Genomic DNA, 21,967 nt, shown 5'->3' with positions numbered 1-21,967 from the left:
GAACTCGCTTTCCCTTTCTTTCCCGCCTCCTGTAAGACTTCTGAGGCTGTCGTATTTCCGTTCTCGGTAATGAGAATGGGGTTAGCCCGGTTCAAAAAAAAAACATCGGACAGGCAATGGGTCTCCAGCTTGCTTTTTTCTTTTTTCTTTTTTCGAAACCGGTCTCCAGCTTGCTAACAATAGAAGAACTGGCTGCATCCTGCTCCGAACCACATCCTACAAATTATCTTGTTAGATTTTAATGATGACTTCATAGCCTGAGTTAGTTCATTCATTGTTGGAGTCAGGATCTATTACCTCGATCACAATCATATAAAATTGCAGGAGCACCAATACGAAGAATATACTCATGAAACATAGGGTTCCTGAACCATGTGGCACCACGATAATTATGCTTCTGCGTGAAAAGTACCCAATAATCACAAATCATATAATTTCACATTGTACGCACCACAAGTACAACATAATATATTCACCACAACGCATTGCGAACCACGAGTAGAGGCATGGCAAACTGCACATGACAGAGTGTAATTTTTATTCGACTTCATCTCCGACTAGAACGTGCGGCATGCCATCGCCGGCAGTCACCGCGCACCGGCCACCTCAAGCATGGGCATGCTTACGAGGCTGTGTTGAGCATGCCGCCGCAGCCGGCGCCACAGCCTGAACCGCAACCCCCAGACATGGCATGACTCATCTTGGAGCCTTCCATGACCAGGCCGCCACAACCGCCGCCACCGCAGCCGGCGCCACAGCCTGAACCGCAGCCCCCAGACTTGGCACGGCTCATGCCGCCACCGCAGCCGGCCCCACATCCTGAACCACAGCCCCCAGACTTGGCATGGCTGGTCTTGGAGCCTTCCGTGACCATACCACCGCAACCGCTGCCACAGCCCGAACCGCAACCAGCTGACTTGGCGAAGCCAGTCTTGGAGCCTTCAATGACCATTCCGCCGCAGCCACCGTCATAACCCGAACCACAACCGCCGCCACAACCCGAACCGCAACCGCCCGACTTGACGAAGCCAGTCTTGGGGCCTTCAATGACCATGCCGCCGCAGCCAGCCCCACAGCCTGAACCGCAACCGCCGCCACAGCTCGAACCGCAACCACCTGACTTGGCGAAGCCAATCTTGGAGCCTTCCATGACCATGCTGCTGCAACCACCGCCGCAGCCAGAGCCGCAGCCCGAGCCACAACCGCTAGACTTGGTGCAACTAGTCTTGGAGTGTTCGATCAACATGGCGCCGCAACCACCACCACAGCCCGAGCCACAGCCGCCTGACTTGGCATGGCCAGTTTTGGAGCCTTCAGCCACCATACCGCTGCAACTGCCACCACAACCTGAACCGCAGCCGCTAGACTTGGCAATGCCAGCCTTGGAGCCTTCAATGGCCATGCCGCCACAACCTCCACCACCACAACCTGAACCACAACCACCTGACTTGGTGTTCCTCTCGTGGGAACTTTCAATAACCATGTTTCCACCGCATCCCGATCCACACCCAGCATACTCAATATGGCCATTCTCGCCGCCTGCAATGATGCCACAATTCGCATGACCATTCTTGTAGCTCATGGTGACCACAGGGACACCGCATCCACCACCACAGCCTGATCCACAACCACCGCACTTAGAATCAGCCACCTTGCCGCTTGCAGTGACTGAGCTGCCATAGGTAGCATGACCAGCCTTGTCACTTGCCATGACCATGTCACCGCCACCAGCCGTGCCACAAGCGCCACATTGCGCCGAACCAGCAGTGACGCCTGCTGCTCCACCTTTCACCGTCTGAGAAACCACTGTAGTATCAGGCTCAACGGTTTCAGCCTTCGGTACCATGGCACCTTCGATGAGCTTCGCACCATCTTTGCCAATGGAATTCAGGAACAAGAATGATATCGCGATCCAGGGAAGCAGAAACCACTCCTCATCCACCTAAATTTAAGTAAGAACACCATGAGTATATCTGAGATGCAAGAAAATTAATTTTAACTACTTAGAAGGATATGGCATTAGAGCTGAGCATTGTACCGTGATAAACTCCGATTCAGTGTCAACTAGCGCGACTGCTTTGCCATAGGGGTGTTCAGCTGAGAACTTCACAGCAGTAACTGCTGCAGTATCTTCAGCATGCTGACTGCAGCATTTGAGTTCATATGCTAATCTCCTTCCCCTGTATAGTCTGATCTGCTTTGTTCAAAGAAGTACCAGAGCTGTGAGTATGCCAAATGCATAAACGTTTTTCTGAGAACATACTGCATGTATGAATTGAGCTGTAGACTTTTACCAGTTTGTTGTCATATTTGAGCTCGTTTATGCAACCATCCTTGCTTGGTTTCAGGTCAAGAGTGATTGATGAGTTGGAGTTGTTAAAAGACCATTTGTTTTCCGTGAATTCTGCAAGCTGCAATGGCTGCTTTGATGACTTTGTTACTCCAACCAATTCTCGAATGAGAGCCATGCCACTCTTGGCCTTGTGCTCCCTGAAGTAGGGGGGGGGGGGGGGGGGGGGATTTCTCATTAGACCAGAAGAAACTGATATTTCTTTCTTAAACATAGGAAAATAGAACTTTCCAGTGTTCACTGGAATAAATTTGGATCTGTTTTGAAGGCAAAATACAAATACTGCTATGTAAGTTGAATGTTAATTCCTGCAGCTAATACAGTACCAATTTGCAGTTTGAAATGAAGATGTAATATAACCATATGCTATTAGCAATCATGTATCCTATAGTAAAATAAATTACCAGTAAGTATCATGCAAGACTTACTAATTAGCAAAATAATGTGTTCTAGACTCAATGTTCAGTTCTTCACATATATGTACCGATCGATACCATGGACAAAAAAGGTACCTTATCTGAAGACGAATGAGTTCAGTACCACAATCATACACGAAGCGAGTCCAGGAGCTCATATTTTGATCCCTGATGGAATGTGGCAATAGACAGGCCTTCAGAGAGCAAGGCTTCACATTGACCATGCTAAGAACCTGTGGAGCTTGCCTTGGGACAGTACAAGATGCGGCAACACGAAGACTGACAGGAGGGGAACCAGCATATGCACCACCACTTTTCAGTTCAAACCACCTCTCAAAGGAAAGCTTGGAATCATGCCATGTAAGCTCTTGAAGAGAGATCGAAACCTTCCCCAACGGTTCTGATTTCTTCGATGATGGTGCCCCAAAATATGCCTGATCAACCATTACTGTAAGAATGATTTCGCCAGTCGGTTCGCATTGGAAACCTGCTCCGATACTCTTCCCTGTTTTCGATGAAATATCCAACCTGCCGCCGTCACGGATGAATGCATCTGGTTTAGTCTTGGTGTACCATACATAAACGCTTTTATCAGGAATTGCAGATGGTAAATTCTTGATGTCCACAATCTGTACATATAACTGCAAAAGGATGAAAATATTTTGAGTTCATAAATTCAGTAAATGTCTGTCTCTTGGCAAAAGAAGTGCTCAATCGTGTTTTTAGATAAGCAATATCAGACGTGCTCCCAGATCAATAATAATACTAATAGTACCACATACCACATTTTCTGTTATTTTATTAGATCAGAATTTTTTTTTTGCGGGGACTATTGCTTCATGGACAACAATAAGATGAGAAAAGAGTATCATACCTCCACAACGTTTGTTTCAAGAATAGTAAGATGCTTCTCTGCTTTATCGACACCAGAAACGCTATCGTCACCGCTAAATATCTGAGGAATGGATGTCACAGGAGCTGGCAAGCTTCCACGGTACATAGCGCCAGCCTTGCAGTATCTCAGACCAAAGCTATTCTCAAACTGCTCGGTGGTCCCTGAAAATCCGGTGTCGAGCTTCTTCCCTTCGGCTCGATCATCGTCCGTGTCATCATGCTCCAGAACTCTCCCAAGGAGACCCAGCATGTCGTTGCAGTAGGCAACAGAATTGAGTTGGTGGGTGTGCCACATTAGATCCACATCGTAGGTTGGCACACGAAAGAGGTTCATTCCTTTCTCCTGATTCATCTTGATCAGATACAAAAAACCTTTGTATCGAGCTAATGCGTCTTCAAGAAAACGACGATCATGCATGTTTGGTGTTCCAACCTGCCAGAAACAAAGGAACTCACTGACTTTCTGCATATATTTATTTATAGTTCTTGCATATCTTTTTCTTTTACAGAAAGTTAGTAGTATAACTAGCTACCTGGTAGACGAAAGTAGACTGTCGCTTAACAGCTGAGATCAAATCATAGGAAACGCCTCCTGCGGTTTCATCACCCACGTAAACAGAATCGTCGGAAGGACTGCCACTGTACTCCAGCTCAAAAGGCTCCCCAGGATATAACTCGGTCCAAACTTTCTCCAACCGATCCTTGGACTTTGCTTGAATGGAGGACCTGACATTCTTAGAGTCCAGTATCCTGCCATATAATCTCTTGCAGTCCTTTATATATCGAGTCTGAAAGATATCTGTTGTCAGCAGAGCAAAACCAACCAGAAACAATACAAGATGACTTTGATTTAGACATTGCCAACCATGTTCACTCACTAGTATTTCTCTTTCTTTTATGCTAAGAGGTACAAATTAATAGGCAAATACTAGTAGTTCTCTAATGTGGTGTTGACAGATTTTGAACGACACACGAGCATCTGTGAGTCAATATGCATACCGGGTTAAGCCGATGGCAGTGCCATATCCACTCGCAGTCAAGCGGAACAACCAAAGGCTCAACATCTGCAACAGCGGCCTCTGTGTGCTTGGCAAGAAGGGGAAGCCAGCAAGCTTTGTACCTAGCACAGCAATATGCAAAGTCAACATTCCAAAGTCGTCTATATGATACAGACCATAAATTGATTAAGTATCAATGGATTTTTTTATTACTACATAGCATTATTAGTGATTTCAGCATGATATATATAGGGACTTTGAACCTAACCAAGCAGCCAGATTTTCATGCCAAAATTTCTAGATTAGACCGAAACCGCAGCGCCAAACTGTGGCTGAAAGCACAGATCAGAGGATGTTCTTGGAAAAATTAGTGGCGACCGATGCCGTTCCTTATACAAAACTGAGAACCCAAACATGCTCAGCTCAACGCTTCCACCAGCTTGTTGTATCAAGGTTAACTAAACCAGTGGTTTTGTCTAATTTTGCTCAAGCAATGGAGTAAGGGACAGAAAAAGAATGAAAGACCTCATCAGAAAATAAACTAATTCCTAGACGCAATGGTCTCTTGTGTTGCTGAAGAGGCAGCAAGATGGATGGCGACAGATACCTGCGTATGGCCCTGTGGAGCAGTGGGCCGTCGTAGAGCCACCGGCGGCGGTCGACCGCGGCGAGGAACTCCAGGTGGCGCAGCGCGGCCGGGACGAGGTCCTCGCCGATGCGGATCCCCTGCGCCGCCGCCCACCGCGACTCCTGCTCCGCGTCCATCTTCTTTCTCCCCCCTTGCTCCCACCCACCTGCAGTTGGGATGACAGATTGGGTTAAATAAACCACGGGAAGGCGATCGTGGGCGCGTTCTTGGCGCGGCAAAAGATTATCAACTAGAACAAGAACCTGAGGGAGATTGCTACAGCTCGCGCTACGGACTCTGTCACCACGGCTCCTGTCCTCCGCGCGCTCCCTATTTATACAGTGAGGATGGAGATAAATTGTTGACGAACTGAAATACTGGCATCGATCGCTATCCACAGCGACGCGATCCGATAATGTATGAGCTGCTTTCAGTTAAGGGCGGGCCGGCCGGCACCCGTAGCGTGTGTTGCGCAGTCTCTGCACACTTTCTGAGCCCATATCCATGAAGGATCTTTCTTGCCAACTCTGCACACTTGTTGCTGTTGGTACTACAAAGCAAATGAATGTACTACTGTACTACGGAGCCAGAGGAGTACTGTACGAGCATGGGTGTACAACACAGTGTAACAAGTACTACACAGTAATGTACACTACTCCTTTAGATAATACCCTTTGAAATGCAGAAAAAAGATACACCTGCTATAAATGAAATTTGTGCACACCGTAACAAGTACACCCTCTATTCACGAATATAAGATGTCTCGAGTGTTTCAATACAGACCACATACAGACTGAAATGAGTGAGCAAATACATTAAAACGCGTTTATATGCATCCGATTTAGAAAAATGATACTCCTCCATCTGAAAAAACTTGTCCTTTAAATGAATGTATCTAGCATCAAGTTAGTGCTAGATACATTCATTTGAGGGACAAGTTTGGAACAAGCTTTTGCGGACGGAGGAAGTATAGAACATTTTATATTTATGAACCAAGGGAGTACAACTTTAGTCTGAATTGAATAGACCCATCACCAAACTGTAGCAATAATTCAGGAGGACCCTAGCTAATCCTTGGAAAAAAAATGTTGCTTGCAAACTTAGAAAACTATGTGCTGCACATCACGCTTGGATTATTCAATAATGGAGATGCTCTGGCTGTGCGGATCATGCCACTTCCGGAGCATACGCGGCACCATAGTAGTACACTCGTACTGCAGCAGTACAGGGCCCAAGGCGTTTGATCGTACGGTACGTCACATGGCCATGGTTTCTGGCTTTCTTCCAGGTCATGTCCACCGGATAAACATTTCTGGAGCGGAATTATGCTAGCGCTTTCCAACAGTTCCGTGAAATAATTACAGTTTAGGGGAAGTTTTGCCCAAAAAAAAAAACTCTCCAACCATTTCTGTAAGCTCACAAAAATTTATGAATCCCGTATATATAATCTTCAAAAAAATTCCTTCATCTATGGGAAGATGGTCCTTTCCGTAAAAGTGTCACGCAAACTAAACGCCACTGGAGTCCGCCCTCGCTGTGCAGCTCGCTCGCCACACCACCACCACCACCACTGACCGCTGTGCAGCTCGCTCGCCGTCGCTGAACGCCGACATATGATGTTAACCAACCGCCGTGCTGCCCGCCCGCCGCCACCGACCACCATCGTTTGCTGTTACTTGGTATTGCGCCACCGCCAAAAACCACTTTGATGGAAAGTTTTTACTGGAACCGAGAGAAGACCTCACCTGAGAACTTCCTCTATGTTATAGGTGTAGTACATCGTAAAACCACTTCTACGGAGAGTTTTTTACAGGAACTGTTGGAGATGCACGTCTGTTGGGTTAACACGGTGTTCTATTGGACTTATTCTTTGCTTTTTCACTTTGGCTTATATACTAATAAAACATTTATTTATGAGCTTCGGCTTTGGCTTTGGCTTATATCATCATGTAACAATACTGAGTCATAAGTCAAAAGCCTATATAAATAGGTCATTTTTTGGCTTATAATCCAGTGCAAATGCTAGAAACAAGATCAACTCTCACGTTGGCTATCGGACGAGGCAGAAGACAACTTATAAGAATGGAGTGTCCCCTCCTATACCCAAAAAGGCTTTCGCCCCGCTTTATATATAAAGCAAACCGCCCAAGCCAAACATCCAACACGATTCACACACACACACCCGAGTCTCACAAATATACATAGTAGCAAATAGGGCTAATGCTGAGGGCACAGCTCAACAAGCCCTGAAAGCAAAAACAACACACTCACACACAGCAACCCGAGCAACAAGTCTAGTCAGGCTTCGGAGGAGGGGCGGTAGCGGGGGTGCTACGCGGAATGCCATCGAGCGAAGGTCGGCGAGGAGGGTGTTGATGACGTCCCGGTCCTGGGGGCGGCTAAGCGGCTGCCAGAGATGCAAGTAACCACACAGTTTGAAAATCGCGTCAGTCACACGTCGGAGTGTTGGGGTTCGTAGCAGAATTTTAAAATTTTCTACGCACCACCAAGATCCATCTATGGAGTTTACTAGCAACGAGAAGGAAGGAGTGCATCTACATACCCTTGTAGATCGCGAGCGGAAGCGTTCAAGTAAACGGGGTTGATGGAGTCGTACTCGTCGTGATCCAAATCACCGATGACCGAGCGCCGAACGGACGGCACCTCCGCGTTCAACACACGTACGGAGCAGCGACGTCTCCTCCTTCTTGATCCAGCAAGGGGGAAGGAGAGGTTGATGGAGATCCAGCAGCACGACGGCGTGGTGGTGGAAGTAGCGGGGATCCCGGCAGGGCTTCGCCAAGCGCAAACGGGAGGGGGAGGGAGGCGCCAGGGGCTAGGGTACTGCTGCCCTCCCTCCCCCCCACTATATATAGGGGTCCTGGGAGGGGGGCGCCGGCCCCCTGGAGATCCCATCTGAGGGGGGGGGGCGGCGGCCAAGGGGGTGGCTTGCCCCCCAAGCCAAGTGGGGTGCCCCCCCACCCCCAGGGTTTCCAACCCTAGGCGCAGGGGAGGCCCAAGGGGGGCGCACCAGCCCACCAGTGGCTGGTTCCCCTCCCCACTTCAGCTCATGGGGCCCACCGGGACAGGTGGCCCCACCCGGTGGACCCCCGGGACCCTTCCGGTGGTCCCGGTACAATACCGATAACCCCCGAAACTTTCCCGGTGGCCGAAACTGGACTTCCTATATATAATTCTTCACCTCCGGACCATTCCGGAACTCCTCGTGACGTCCGGGATCTCATCCGGGACTCCGAACAACTTTTGGATTTCCGCATACTAATATATCTACAACCCTAGCGTCACCGAACCTTAAGTGTGTAGACCCTACGGGTTCGGGAGACATGCAGACATGACCGAGACTACTCTCCGGTCAATAACCAACAGCGGGATCTGGATACCCATGTTGGCTCCCACATGTTCCACGATGATCTCATCGGATGAACCACGATGTCGAGGATTCAATCAATCCCGTATACAATTCCCTTTGTCAATCGGTACGTTACTTGCCCGAGATTCGATCGTCGGTATCCCAATACCTCGTTCAATCTCGTTACCGGCAAGTCACTTTACTCGTACCGTAATGCATGATCCCGTGGCTAACTCCTTAGTCACATTGAGCTCATTATGATGATGCATTACCGAGTGGGCCCAGAGATACCTCTCCGTCATACGGAGTGACAAATCCCAGTCTCGATTCGTGCCAACCCAACAGACACTTTCGGAGATACCCATAGTGCACCTTTATAGCCACCCAATTACGTTGTGACGTTTGGCACACCCAAAGCACTCCTATGGTATCCGGGAGTTGCACAATCTCATGGTCTAAGGAAATGATACTTGACATTTGGAAAAGCTCTAGCAAACGAACTACACAATCTTGTGCTATGCTTAGGATTGGGTCTTGTCCATCACATCATTCTCCTAATGATGTGATCCCGTTATCAATGACATCCAATGTCCATAGTCAGGAAACGATGACTATCTGTTGATCAACGAGCTAGTCAACTAGAGGCTCACTAGGGACATGTTGTGGTCTATGTATTCACACATGTATTACGATTTCCGGATAACACAATTATAGCATGAACAATAGACAATTATCATGAACAAGGAAATATAATAATAACCATTTTATTATTGCCTCTAGGGCATATTTCCAACACGGAGAGGCACTTTCTGAATAACAAGCTTGTTGCGAATGACCCAGAGCGTCCAGGTGAGAACCCAACGCACAACCATCTAATATGGCGGTGGCGAGGGGCAGAGGCGTGGATCTCCGCAAAAAGGTTAGGGAAGTTGGTGTTGGACCATTGTCACGCCGACCGCCTCGCGGAAGCAGGACCACATGAACTGTGCTGTGGGGCAAGAGAAGAAGATGTGATTAGCATCCTCCACTGTGCCCCACATGGGACACATCCCGTCGCCAGGTCCATTGCGCTTGAGGACCTCTATCACAGATGGAAGGCGTCCTCGGATCCACTGCCAAAGGAAGATCCTGATCCTCAGAGGCAGGCGTATGTCCCAGATCAGGCTAAAGGGCTCAGGGGGCGTCGAGGGGGCGATGGCCGAGTATAAGAACTTGGTGGAGAATCGGCCGGAGGACTCCAGGCGCCAAGAAATGGAGTCAGCGGCGCCCTCAACATCCATCGGAAGAAGGGCGATGTCCTGGAGGAGGGAGTCTCAAGCGGCCACCTCAAGGGGGGGGGAAGGGACGCCGAAAAGCGAGCCGCCCTAAGTCAATAAGGGCCGTTTCGACAGAGACCCGGGGGTCCACCGCGATGGTGAATAGCTCTGGAAATCGGGAGGCCAGGGGAGAGTTGCCGACCCAACGATTGAACTAGAACAGGGTCGAGGCTTCGGAGCCCACCAAGATGGACATGCCAATGCGAAGCACGGGAAGGAGCTGAATCACGGCCTGCCAGAACTGGGAGCCACCGGAGCGCTGACAGAAAGCGAGAAGTTGGCCCGAAGGTACTTATTCTAGATTATGGTAAGCCAAAGGCCGCCCTCCCCATTGGCGATCCGCCAGAGCCATCGGGTAAGGAGAGCAATGTTCATGCGCCGGGAGGACAAGATCCCAAGACCACCTTGGTCCTTGGGTTTGCAAATAGCGGGCCAGCTCACCATATGGTACTTCTGCTTATCCCCCTCGCCTGCCCAAAAAAAACCTGGACTGGTATTTGGCAACCTCCTGATGGAGCGTCTCACGGAGGCTATAGAAGCTCATGAGAAACTAGAGAAGGCTGGCAAGCGAGGAGTTGATGAGGATCACCCGGGCTGCCTTCGAGAGCCACCGCCCCTTTCAAGGTTTGGCCCGGTGCTGCATCCGGGTCACAGTCGGGCGAACGTCAGCCACGGTGAGACGCGAGTCACTAATGGGTATCCCCAAGTAGGTCGTCGGGAAAGAACCCAACCGACGATTCAGCCGGTCGGCCAAAGCCTGTGCCTCCTCAGGGGGTACCCAAGAATCATCACTTCAGACTTATCGAAGTTGATTGTGAGCCCCGACATTTGTTGGAAGCAAAGGAGGAGGAACTTCAGGTTGGCAATGTCTAGCTCAGAGCCCTCTACCATTATTATGGTATCGTCAGCATATTGTAGGAGGGAGACCCTTCCCCTCCTACCAGGTGAGGGACTACGTCGTGAATACAGGCAGCGGCTTTGGCCTTATCCAGGATGACTGCAAGGGCATCAACCACCATGTTGAAGAGAAGCGGTGAGAACGGGTCGCCCTGACGAACCCCACAAAGAGTGGGGAAGTAAGGTCCGATCTTCCCGTTAATGTTCACCGCGGTCCGACCGCAGGAGACGAGTTGCATAACTCTGGTCACCCACCGGTCATCAAAGCCCTTGCGGAGCAAAACTTCCCGAAGGAAGGGCCAGTGAACCGTATCATAGGCTTTATGGAAGTCGAGCTTCAGGAAGACCGCCCGTTGGCGCTTGGCCCGGACTTCGTGAAGAACTTCGTGGAAAACTAGCACCCCATCCAGGATAAACCACCCCTGAATGAAGGCGGACTGGTTGGGGTGAGTGACGGAGTCAGCAAGGAGGGTCACCCTATTGGCGTACCCTTTGGCCAGGATCCGGAATATCACAATGATCACAGTGATAGGCTGAAACTGGCGGATGACAGAAGCGCCGGGGACTTTAGGGATAAGAGTGATGACCCCATAGTTCAGACGCCCAAGGTCCATGGTCCCCGAGTAGAATTCATCGAAGAGGGCCATGACCTCTCGTTTGATGGTCTGCCAGAACATTTTGAAAAACGTCACGGGCAGTCCATCGGGACCTGGGGCCGAGGAGGGGTTCATACCCTTAATGGCGACGAGGATCTCGTCCTCCGAGAAAGGTGCCACCAAGGCGGCATTTGCCGCGTCAGATACTAACTGGTTAGCCGACCAAGTGTCGGGGGCCAGTGCAGCCCCACCCCGAGGGGTGGGGGAGAATAGGGCTTTGTAAAAGCCATCTACATGGACTCGGATGTCCGAGGGGCGGACGAGAGGGTATCTCCATCCCACAAGCATTGGATGGAGTTCCGTCGCCGCCGCCCATTGGCAATCGCCTGGAAGTAAGCCGTATTAGCATCACCACGTAGCACCCACCGTTGGGTGCCGCGTAGCCTCCAGTATGTCTCTTCATCCATGTAGATGGTCGAGAGCTGATCGTCGAGATCATATCTCGGCATCCACTCATCCGGGGAGATCCCGGAAGAGTCGGCGCGGACGTCCAGGGCTTGGATATCCGACAGGAGAGCCCGCTTGCGTTCGCGGAGGTCCCGGCCAACGTTCACTTCCCACCCCTTCATAAATTGGCGAGCGAGCTTGGCACAGAACTGCCACGAGTCAATGGCGGACATGGAGCGGTGGGGAGAGGACCGCGCGAAGATCCACTTAGCCATGACCACCTCATGGAATCCAGCCTGGTTGAGCAAGAAGAGCTCAAACAAAAAATGCGGCGGGATGGGGGGCGTTCGTCGGCGGTGGAGAGGAGGAGGGGAACGTGGTCGGACCCGATCCGGGTGATCGCCCGCAGTGAGGCCAAGGGGCACCTAAGTTCCCACTCTGGAGAGACTAGGATGCGATCCAACACGGATCACGTCGGGTCAACTTGACGGTTAGTCTAGGTGAACGTCGCACCCGTCCGCTCTAGTCGCGGAGGCCAAGCTCCGTGATACAGTCGTTGAATAACTGCATCCGGGGGAAATTGATCCGGTCGTTGTTCTTCTCATCCAGGGAGTAGATGAGGTTGGAGTCTCCCCCCACGACTAAAGGGAGGGGGGAAGCGGAAATCTTCTGCTGCAGCTCAACAAGGAAGGTCGGGGAGCGACGATGGTCCACCGGTCCATAGACGATCATGACTTCCCATTTGAAGTTGAGAGCCCGCTCAAAGATCTCCATACTAGCGAAGAATTCGCCCCGGTCCATGCCGCCCACCTCGAAGGTGGCATCCTTTACTCCTAAAAGGATGCCGCCCGAGTGCCCAGTGGTCCCACTAGAAGGGAGCCAATGCCAGGCGAATAGGTGAGGGCTAAGGCAATCAAGCTAGGGGAGGGAGAACTCAGAGCGCATGGTTTCCTGGATGGCAATGATGTCGATGTGTTCGTCTCGTATGTATTCGATGAGTTGGCGGCGCCGGCCGTCATGGCCGAAACCGCTGATGTTCCAGAATAAAGCTCACATTTAGACCTCCATCAGGGGGCTGCTTGACCCCAGGACACGAGAGGCTCTCTACGCCCGGAGGGCCGCAGTGCGAGAGCGGGTGCGCCCACGGATCATCTCGCCGGCCACCGTTGGAACCATCGCCGTGGAAGGGGTGGCGGTCGGTTCCGCGGGTTGGCGGCGAAGGCGCGCCCGAGTTTCAGCCAGCTTGCCATCTAAGATCTCGCGGGCCCTAATGGCCTCGATCTGCTCTAAGGGGGGAGGGCAACTTCCCCCCTGAAGATTAGGGACGAGTCAGTGGCCACCTTGACGAGGTGGCCAAGGGGAACGACTTCGAGCGCGGAAAAGGAACAACTGTGGGGAATGGAATCCGCACCTGGCTCGAGGTTCCTGGCCGCCGCCCGAAGCTCAGCGCGCTCGGGGACCGCGTCGAGGCGGGCACTGCGGCGAGAGGCAGTCACTGGCGTCAAGGAGGTGCGGGGCCGCCGGGCGTACGCCATTGTCCGTGGGGGGTGCGCAGTGACAGGAGTGGTCACGTCCTCGGGCACTGCCACGGTCAGTGGTCTGGGCGAGGCGTGGGGGCGTCGGGGGCCACCATAGGAGGAGGCAGGGCGGGGGGCTCCAGGGTGCCCCCGACCGAACCCTCCTTGGGTGGAGGAGCAGGCGGGCCGCCACCATCGCCGCCCGTGGAGGACGGGGAGATCGGTCTAGGGGGGACGAGGGCGGCGGGCTCAGCGGAGTCAGGCGCAGGACGGAGTCGGCGGACGGAGAGCGGGGTGACGAGGGCGGAAGGACAAGCAGGCCCACACTTGAGAAGTCACTGGCTATCTCCGACGAGGGTGGGGAAGCCGGAGGAGGGGAGGCCAGCCGGAGAGCGGCCTCGAGACCGTCTGCCGTCACACGGGTGCGCCCGGACCCGAAGCCTCCACGACCCGGAGGTGGGTTGGAGGGTGTGACGCCCCCGATTCAATCGTACACTAATCATACACGCAAATGTGTACGATCAAGATCAGGGACTCACGGGAAGATATCACAACACAACTCTAGACACAAATAAAAATAAGACAAGCTTTATATTACAAGCCAGGGGCCTCGAGGGCTCGAATACAAAAGCTTGATAGACGAGAGTCAGCGGAAGCAACAATATCTGAGTACAAACATAAGTTAAACAAGGGTTCCTTAAGAAGGCTAGCACAAAAGCAACATGATCGAAGAGGCAAGGCCTCCTTCCTGGGACCTCCTAACTACTCCTGGTCTTCGGCGGCCTCCATGTAGTAGTAGTCGACGGGGGCATCTGGCTCCAAGGATCCACCATCTGGTTGCTCAACCGGAAAGAAGAAAGAAGGGGGGAAAGGAGGTAGCAAAGCAACCGTGAGTACTCATCCAAAGTACTCGCAAGCATCAGATCTATAATAAGTATGCATTGGTATCAAATGGAAGGTTTGTATCTGTGGACTGAACTGCAGAATGCCAGAATAGAGGGGAAGGTCTAGCCTAACGAAGACTAGCATCTTCAAGCAGCTCCAAGCATCTTGCAGCAAGTAGAAGAGTAAGGAATAGCATTTTAATATTTAACAAACATGTTGTAGAAACAACGCCCAGAGATCCTTCCCCGACTCCCTGCGGAAAAGCAATCTCGGAGCCACATATCCATCACATATCTCAAGTATCCATTTCTAGTTATATAAGATCAGGATACAAGTCTGAACGTCCGTTACCGTGGACACGGCTATAAATAGATAATCTTCCCTAGAGGGGTGCACCACGTTACCCAACACGCTTGATTACTCTGGCCGGACACACTTTCCTGGGTCATGCCCGGCCTCGGAAGATCAACACGTCGCAACCCTACCTAGGCTCAGCAGAGAGGTCCCTGCCGGTCTACATGCTAAGCACTCCAGGGTCTTGGGCCCATCGCCCGTTGCACTCCGGGTCGTTGTGTGCAGGGTGGATAACAGCACCACCTCGGATGGCCAGCACGCGAACCGACCGTGCCACAATGCTGAACTAGACGTCTGACAAAGCTTCGGCTGATACTGCGACGTCGAGGCCTATAACTATTCTCGCGTGGTGGTTAGTGCGTAAAGGCCAGAGGCCAACTCAGAACAAATACCCAAACCTATTAGTGCATTGGGGCTCGCGGAAACAAGCAGAGACTCACGATAATGTGACCCCGTCACCCCGTCTCGTGGACTTGCGGCAAGGGCCCATACTGCCCGGCCGTGCCACATGGAAAACTCGCGGGTGCTCTACAGGCCCGCCCGACTTTCACATCAACTCGCGGGTACCCCTCAGGGCCGACCCGACTTCAACAATGATCTCAAGTAAAGTCCGGCTAACCGTGTGTCCAAAACATCAAGGGGGAAAGCCCGAGGAATCACCCTCGGTGGATTCCCACTCAAGGTAACCATCAAGGTGAAAATAAGAGGAACCACCCTCGATGTTCACACTTGAGGTGTTGCACGACAGAGTCATATCGGGAGTGGTCAAGAAGGAATCACCCTCGATGACCATGACCGAATAGCTACACTACAGAGGCATCAGGAGTGCGTTGCGAGGTATCACCCCCGGCACTCGATAGTAGCTCTGCAGAGTCGAGCAACAAAAGGGGCATGATGTGATGTGAGGTGTTGGGCTCTGGTCGTCGATCACGTTGATTGAGTCATCGATGATGAAGCAGGGGGCAACAAGGACAAGGTGGGGGTCACTGATGGATCACTAACCAACCTATACTAAGTAGTTCAGGATAAGTAGGTAGGTAACAATAGCAGTTACAAAAGCAGGCTATGCATCAGAATAGGAGCAATCAATTACAGTAGCAAAATCTAAAGCAAGCATGAGAGAATGGAATGGGCAATATCGGGATGGCGAAAAGGGGGGGCTTGCCTGGAAGCTCCGCTGAAAGGGAAGAAGGGTCATCATCGACGTAGTCGATCACAGGGACATCAACAGTGGTCTCGGGGTCTACCAGAGAGAAGAGGGGGAAGAAACAGTAAATGCATGCAAACATATGCATAACATGACAATAAGCAGTGCTAGGGGTGTTCTAACGCAGTGCTAGGCGATACTAGCGAAGGGGGAAAACATCCGGGAAAGTTTTCCCGGTTCCGGACGTCTGCCAGACAGATGAACCCGAGGGGAAAGGTTCGACGTTTGCTATGCTAGGGACGTGTGGCGGACGAACGGACTCCGTATTCGGATTCGTCTCGTCGATCTGAGCAACTTTCATGTACAAAGTATTTTCATCCGAGGTACGGTTAATTTTCTATTAATTTTCCAAAGTTTTAGCAATATTCTGAAATTATTATAATTTTAAAATAATTTGAAAATAGAATTATGGCGGCAGCATGATGTCAGGGGTGATGTCAGCAGTCAATAGGACGTTGACTGGTCAAAACTGACATGGGGGACCCACCTGTCATAGACAGTGGGCTTAAACTGAGTTAATACTAATCTAAATCTACTTAATTAAACTATTGGGCCCACACGTCAGTGTGTAATTAGGTTAATGTAATTAATTGATTAACAGGGGGTGGGCCCCATATGTCAGCGACTGGGGCTGCCCAGTCGGCGTTGACTTCGGTCAACGGGGCCAGCCCTGGCCCCTGGGGCCATAGGTCATTGACCCAGGGTGGCCCCGCCCTGGCCACGACGACAGGCCGTGCCGGAGTTTCTCCGGTGAGCCAAAACAGTGGCGGCGCGCCTCGGGCCTCATCGGAATCTGCCCTCTGGCGGCCAATTAAGCGGCGGAGAGTATCTACGGCACCGGTGCGACGTCGCACGTCGTCTGGTGCCGGTCGTGCGTGCCGAAAGTGGTCGGAGCTACGACGCAGGAGGCGGCGGAGCTCGGGTGAGGTCGAGCAGGTGGCTAGGGGGCTCGGGAGGATGCGGGGGTGAGCTTGTCGGGCCCCTGGGAGCACCAGGAGCTCGATGCGCTGCCAAGGGAGGAGCGCGGTGGCCTGAGCGCGCGTCTGCGACGAGCTCAACGGCGGCGAGCTCGGCTATGGCGCGGGGGGGGGGGGGTCTAGCTAGCGGGCGTACGCGAGTGCAGAGAGAGGGGGAATCAGAGGTGAGCTCACGGTCATTGCAGAGAAGGCCTAGGGACGACTCGAGGTGCTCGGGGCGGTGCGGATCGACGGCGAGCTCCGGTGCGTCCGACGGTGGAGCGAGCGCTGCCGTGCTCCCCGGCTCCAGGCGCTTGGTGTAGACGGTGAAGAAGACGCCCGCGAGGCGAATGGACAGGGAGGCGCGACGCGGGGATGACGGTAGGCGCGGCTACGCCGGAGCCATGGCGACGGTGGCGCTCGGCGGCGGATCTAGGGGAGGAAGGGAAGGGAGAGAGTGAGCGAGGGAAAGCTTGGTGGAGTGGGCGAGTGGGGAGGGAGCCTGAGGCGTCGGGGCTGCCCTTATCCCCTCGCCGGCAACGTGGCAGTACGGGGCGGCGCGCTCGGTTCGGCAGGGACGCGCCCCGGTCAGAGGAGTAGTGAGGAAGGGGACCGACCGCGCAGGGAAAGTGGGCCGGTGTGCTGGGGTGGGCTAAAGCCCAATGGGGCAAGGGGGGCTTCTCTCTTCTCCTTTTTCCTTTCTTTTGCTCTTTTCTTTTTACAGAAAAATGTTTTGCAATATTTGAGCTGCCAAAAGGATTCTGTAAAATGTGGGACTTGGCCACATAATTACATTATAATAGTTGGCACTGCCACGAAAAGATTGTGAGGCTTTTGAAATAGTTTGCAATTTTTATAAATTAAAAAGGCATTTAATCTATTGTTTTAGCCACTGTTTTAAATAGCTTAGTGCACTTAAACACTTTGCAAAAATGTTGGTTCACTACCAATATTAACAAGTGATCATTTGCCACATGGTGAACATTTTTGTTGTCATGTATGAGAAGTTTGAATTTTGACTTTAAATTTGGATTTGAATTTGAATTGTGTTTTACTGCAATTGAGGATTAGCAACAGTAAGAGTGATGACGTGGCATCATTAGCAGAGGATTACTGTAGCTCAATTATCCGGGCATCACAGAGGGCTCGCGGGAAGGGGAGCGGGAGTGCTCCGACATGTCGTCGTCGTCCTCAAGGTCGTCGTGGTGGGAGGGGCAAGGGCGCCTGTGGTGAGAGTCGTCGGCACCAGGCGGGCCACCCCCTGGTGGCCATCATCGGAGACGCGGGGGAGGCTGACGTGGTTCGGCGGCTCGGGGCAAATCTTGACGTCGAAGCCCTCGTCGTTGAAGAAGACTCGGATTGTGGCGCGGAGCTTGGAGGAGTCCAGGGATTTCACCTTCACCCGGACCTCCTCCTCCTTGCGAAGCGAGAGCTCATCGACCACCACCACCTTGCCAAGGATCTTGGACATACTGCGGATAACACGCTCAGACTGGGCAACATCGGGCAGACCGGCAATGAGGATCCATGCCGTGTCCAGAACCGCCACCACCTTGGGGTCCCACTTCGGCTCAGAGATGTCCACCACCAACTGGTTGAGAACCAAGGCGATGTTGTCGCTGCAGGTGCAATACCCCATGCTGATGGCGTCCGGGAAGACCAACATGAAAGTGTTGGCGGAAGTGGGGGCCACCTGCCAGTCCCACTTGCACCGACACAGGTGGTTGAGCTCGGCCTCGATCATCTCAGGGGAGGCGACTCCCTCGCCCACAACAGAGACGATCGCCAAGAGCGAGGGGGAGGGCGGCGGGGCGTCTGGAACCTCGACATGGAAGAAGCCCATGCCCACGATGCCGTGGCCGTACATCATAAGCTCCTCGGTCATCGGCCGGTCTGGGCAAAGCACCGCGGGGTGGCCGGAGTCCTTGCAGAGATAGCATATCGGCGGGTTGGGGCATGCGACCTGGAAGTGCCCGGAGAGCCCACAGTTGAAGCACGGTGGGGAGTCGTGCGAGGAGCTGGCGCCCGCGGGAGCAGCCGCCGCGGCGGCAGGGGCAGCGGCGGGGGGGGGGGGGCTGGCCCCTTCTTCTTCTTCTTCTTCTTCATTTTGGCGCCTTGGCGCCCGCGGTTGCCGTTTCCCCCATTTGCCGGCAGGAAGGATGGCTGGTTTTGTGGAGGTTGATACCGGCGGGGGGCTTGATGGTTGTTGGACTGCTGCTGTTGGAGACGGGGAGGGGAGGGCGAGCGGTTCGTGCGCCGTGGAGGGGTCGGCGAACGGCGCCGGGAGGAACGCCATTGCTCCTCTGCGGGCGAACAAGGACGATCCCAAGGGTCGGCGCGGGGAGACGCCCAGCGGCCCAGAGAGCGGCGATCCCACTCCGGGGAGCGGCGCTCCGAGCACACCGGCGAGCGGCGAGCATCCCGGGCAGGGGACCGGCGAGCGGGAGGCCGGGACACCAACTGCGGGCGGAGGTCCGCCTCGCGACGCTGGCCATCAGGGGAGGAGCGGGGCGCGTCTCGACGATCGTCCTGGCAGCGCTTGGGGCGGCCGGTGTCGTCCCCCATTCGCGGGTCATGGCCGCAGGGGGCTGCGGGGGCGGCGGCGCCGGAGCCGAGGCAGGAGGGGCGGAGACGAGGGCAAGGGGGGATGGCAGGCTCGATGCGGCGAAAGGGAGGGGGCGAAACGTGGACCGGGGGAACCAGGAACCCTAGCGGGGGCCAAATAGATGGCCTGGCGGCCACGACAGGCCTTGGCCCAGATCCACAGGAGCCCACCGAGGGCCTAGTGGGCCGGCCTAAGGGGGCCCAGGACTAGCGCGGCCTGGCCCATGGGGAGGCCCGTTTCCTTCGTCCCGGATGAGCGGGGGGGGGGGGGGGGGAGGGGAGGGTTTCCCCGAGCGCCGCCAGCGGCGCGAAGGCCGGAGCGGGGCTAGGAGGGAGAGGCCAGGACAGGGTCCGCGAGGAGCCGGACGGGCAAGGGAAGGGGACGCTGAACGCAGAGATGAAAGGCCGAAACAGCGACCGGCGCACCATGACTGAGGACACCGCTGGCCAAGCGAGAGCGGGCGCAGCGATCAGACTCGAGGCGGGCGCATCACTGGCGCGCCAGGAGAAACGCGCAGAGCCGCGGTCAGCCCGGCTAGCTAGCCCCCAACCTTGCGGTCGGCGGCGGCGACCCCCAGGACGCCCCTTGGCTCCCCGGCGACCGAGCAGCACTCGGCGGCCGCTGTCGAGGCCGGGAGGATGAGCGGGCGGCCAAACTCCCACCCCTGGGAGGATGGCCACCGGCTGCGTCCATCAGCCGGGCGTGAGCGGGAGCGGGGGGGGGGGGGGGGGGGGGGGAGGGGGGAACACGGTCCCGGCAGACGACCGGCCGGCCAGCCTCGATGTCGTCGGCCTCAACCAGATCCGCCCAGACCACCCGCGCCGGGGCAGCAGGGGACTGCGGGCATGGGGGGGGGAGAGGCGGTGTCGCGGGAAGGAGGGCGGGGGCGGGAGCAGCCGCCAACGGAGAGGACGGGGGCGGCGGGGGAGGGGGAGTCGCCGCGCCGGGCGCGTCGCCCTGTGATCACTAGAGCAACCCGCGAGCTCCATCGGCATCGTGTCCCCTCCTATCAAACTAGTATTTGAGAGAAATCTTATTTGGCCCTCTTTTAAAAGTGAAAATTGTGTTTTTGCCAGTCTGGTTTTGCCCATTTTCCTCATATCAATCTAGCTTTTGACATTTCACTTTTCCCACTCTTAGCTTTTGACATTACAGCAAAATTTTAATTCCGTGGCAAAAGCAAAATAATATCATTTCACTTTTGCCTATTTTGATGTAGGTTTTGAGGCAGAGTAACGGTGACCAAGATCAAGCAAAATATTTTATAATCTAGAGGGATATGCTAAAATTGGTAACATAATTCATGATGCTTGTATTGTATCTAATGCCAAGGTACAGTAAGTGGAGATAGGGCTGAATCAACAACTTACCGAATTATGTAGGAGAACCATCACATAAGCGTGCATGCTCACCCAAAAATGGTACACATACGGGGAGATTCTTATGGACTCCTTTTTATGGGAATCCTTGGCTTCCTCCGAGCCACAAAACTGCCCCCCTCCCACCCACCCTCATGGAATTGAACTTTCAAAACAATTAAAGAACAAAATTAACACCTACGAATAAGTTGATTTCTTTCACCGTGACACCTTTAAGTTGAAATAAACGTCCTCGCGCAATTCGAATTAAATCACCAGAACTAGCGGCCAACTAACAAAGTAAGTGATACATAGCATATCATTATATAGTTTCAGGTTCTACGTACATCATAACTGCAGCTACCAATGATGCTCAAACCACCATTCCAAATTAACTAGCAAAGAAACAAAAGTGACAACTGGATATACTGCTCAAACCACAAGTTTCAAAGTGTGCATTGGTTTAACAAGCATATGGCATATATATTGTTATTTCACTCCCCGGGAGTACCGTCGCTAGTTTTCTGATTGTTTCTAGGCGTTCCATCATATTATATATGTTGTGCTATTGGTGGCAGATTTGAATTATTTAGGATTATATGTTGTGCCAAATATTAGTTGCACGTTCTTGCTAGGATGGATTGCTCTTGTCTTGCACCGCTTTTTTGTGGCACGAGATGTAAATGGTTCAAAGCCAAGTGCAGTGTAGGCATGCAATGCCATTGGATCACTTAACCTAGAAAATATAAAAACATACATGCCCATAAAAAAATCAGAAAAATGAGGACCGTCAACAATTCGAGGATAAATCACCCATAGACATTTATTTACTCTAGAATTTTCTAAATCAGTAGATTTTTAATTATTCCATCTATTTACTTACACATAAAAACAAAAATCATGCACTCTAGAAACCAACATCAACTTTAGATATTTTTCCCACTCAATGATATAGATATACTTACAATTTAACTAAGTGGCACACTGGAAAAGGTGAAAGTATGCGACTTTGCTCTTTTTGGCTTTTTCTTTGCTACTATGGAGGTATTCTGTTTTGCCAGGAGCTTTTAAGGGGAACTGTCTAAACAATGAAACAATATATGCCACCTTTTGGACGTATAATATATTCTATAAATTTAGTGCACGCATAATTTGTATGGTTAAAAATGATAT

The 21,967-nt window shown here is 52.7% G+C and overlaps 1 protein-coding gene across 1 annotated transcript; it reads right to left on the bottom strand.

Moving 5' to 3' along the window:
• Window positions 1–362: 362 nt before the first annotated feature.
• LOC109769208 (glycine-rich domain-containing protein 2) lies at window positions 363–5,858 on the bottom strand. Its single transcript, XM_040398036.3, has 9 exons — window positions 5,550–5,858; window positions 5,266–5,452; window positions 4,660–4,780; window positions 4,194–4,448; window positions 3,641–4,093; window positions 2,863–3,407; window positions 2,295–2,490; window positions 2,039–2,194; window positions 363–1,942 (listed from the first exon to the last, which is right to left on the bottom strand). Exons 2-9 carry the CDS (start codon window positions 5,421–5,423, stop codon window positions 623–625), a joined length of 3,204 nt encoding a protein of 1,067 aa, XP_040253970.1. The 5' UTR covers window positions 5,424–5,452; window positions 5,550–5,858; the 3' UTR covers window positions 363–622.
• Window positions 5,859–21,967: the final 16,109 nt, after the last annotated feature.

The sequence above is a fragment of the Aegilops tauschii genome, chromosome 3 (assembly GCF_002575655.3).
Source record: "Aegilops tauschii subsp. strangulata cultivar AL8/78 chromosome 3, Aet v6.0, whole genome shotgun sequence".
NCBI classification, from domain to species: Eukaryota; Viridiplantae; Streptophyta; class Magnoliopsida; order Poales; family Poaceae; genus Aegilops; species Aegilops tauschii.
This window is presented reverse-complemented; position numbering and strand designations above follow the sequence as displayed.

Bases quoted from the DNA above. Each gene is read 5' to 3' on its own strand.
- LOC109769208 (XM_040398036.3), bottom strand. From the start codon at position 5,423: ATGGACGCGGAGCAGGAGTCGCGGTGGGCGGCGGCGCAGGGGATCCGC. The intron at 4,449-4,659 runs GTATGCATATTG...GATATCTTTCAG, and splicing joins ACTGCCATCGGCTTAACCCG to ACTCGATATATAAAGGACTG. The intron at 4,094-4,193 runs GTAGCTAGTTAT...TGTTTCTGGCAG, and splicing joins AGTCTACTTTCGTCTACCAG to GTTGGAACACCAAACATGCA.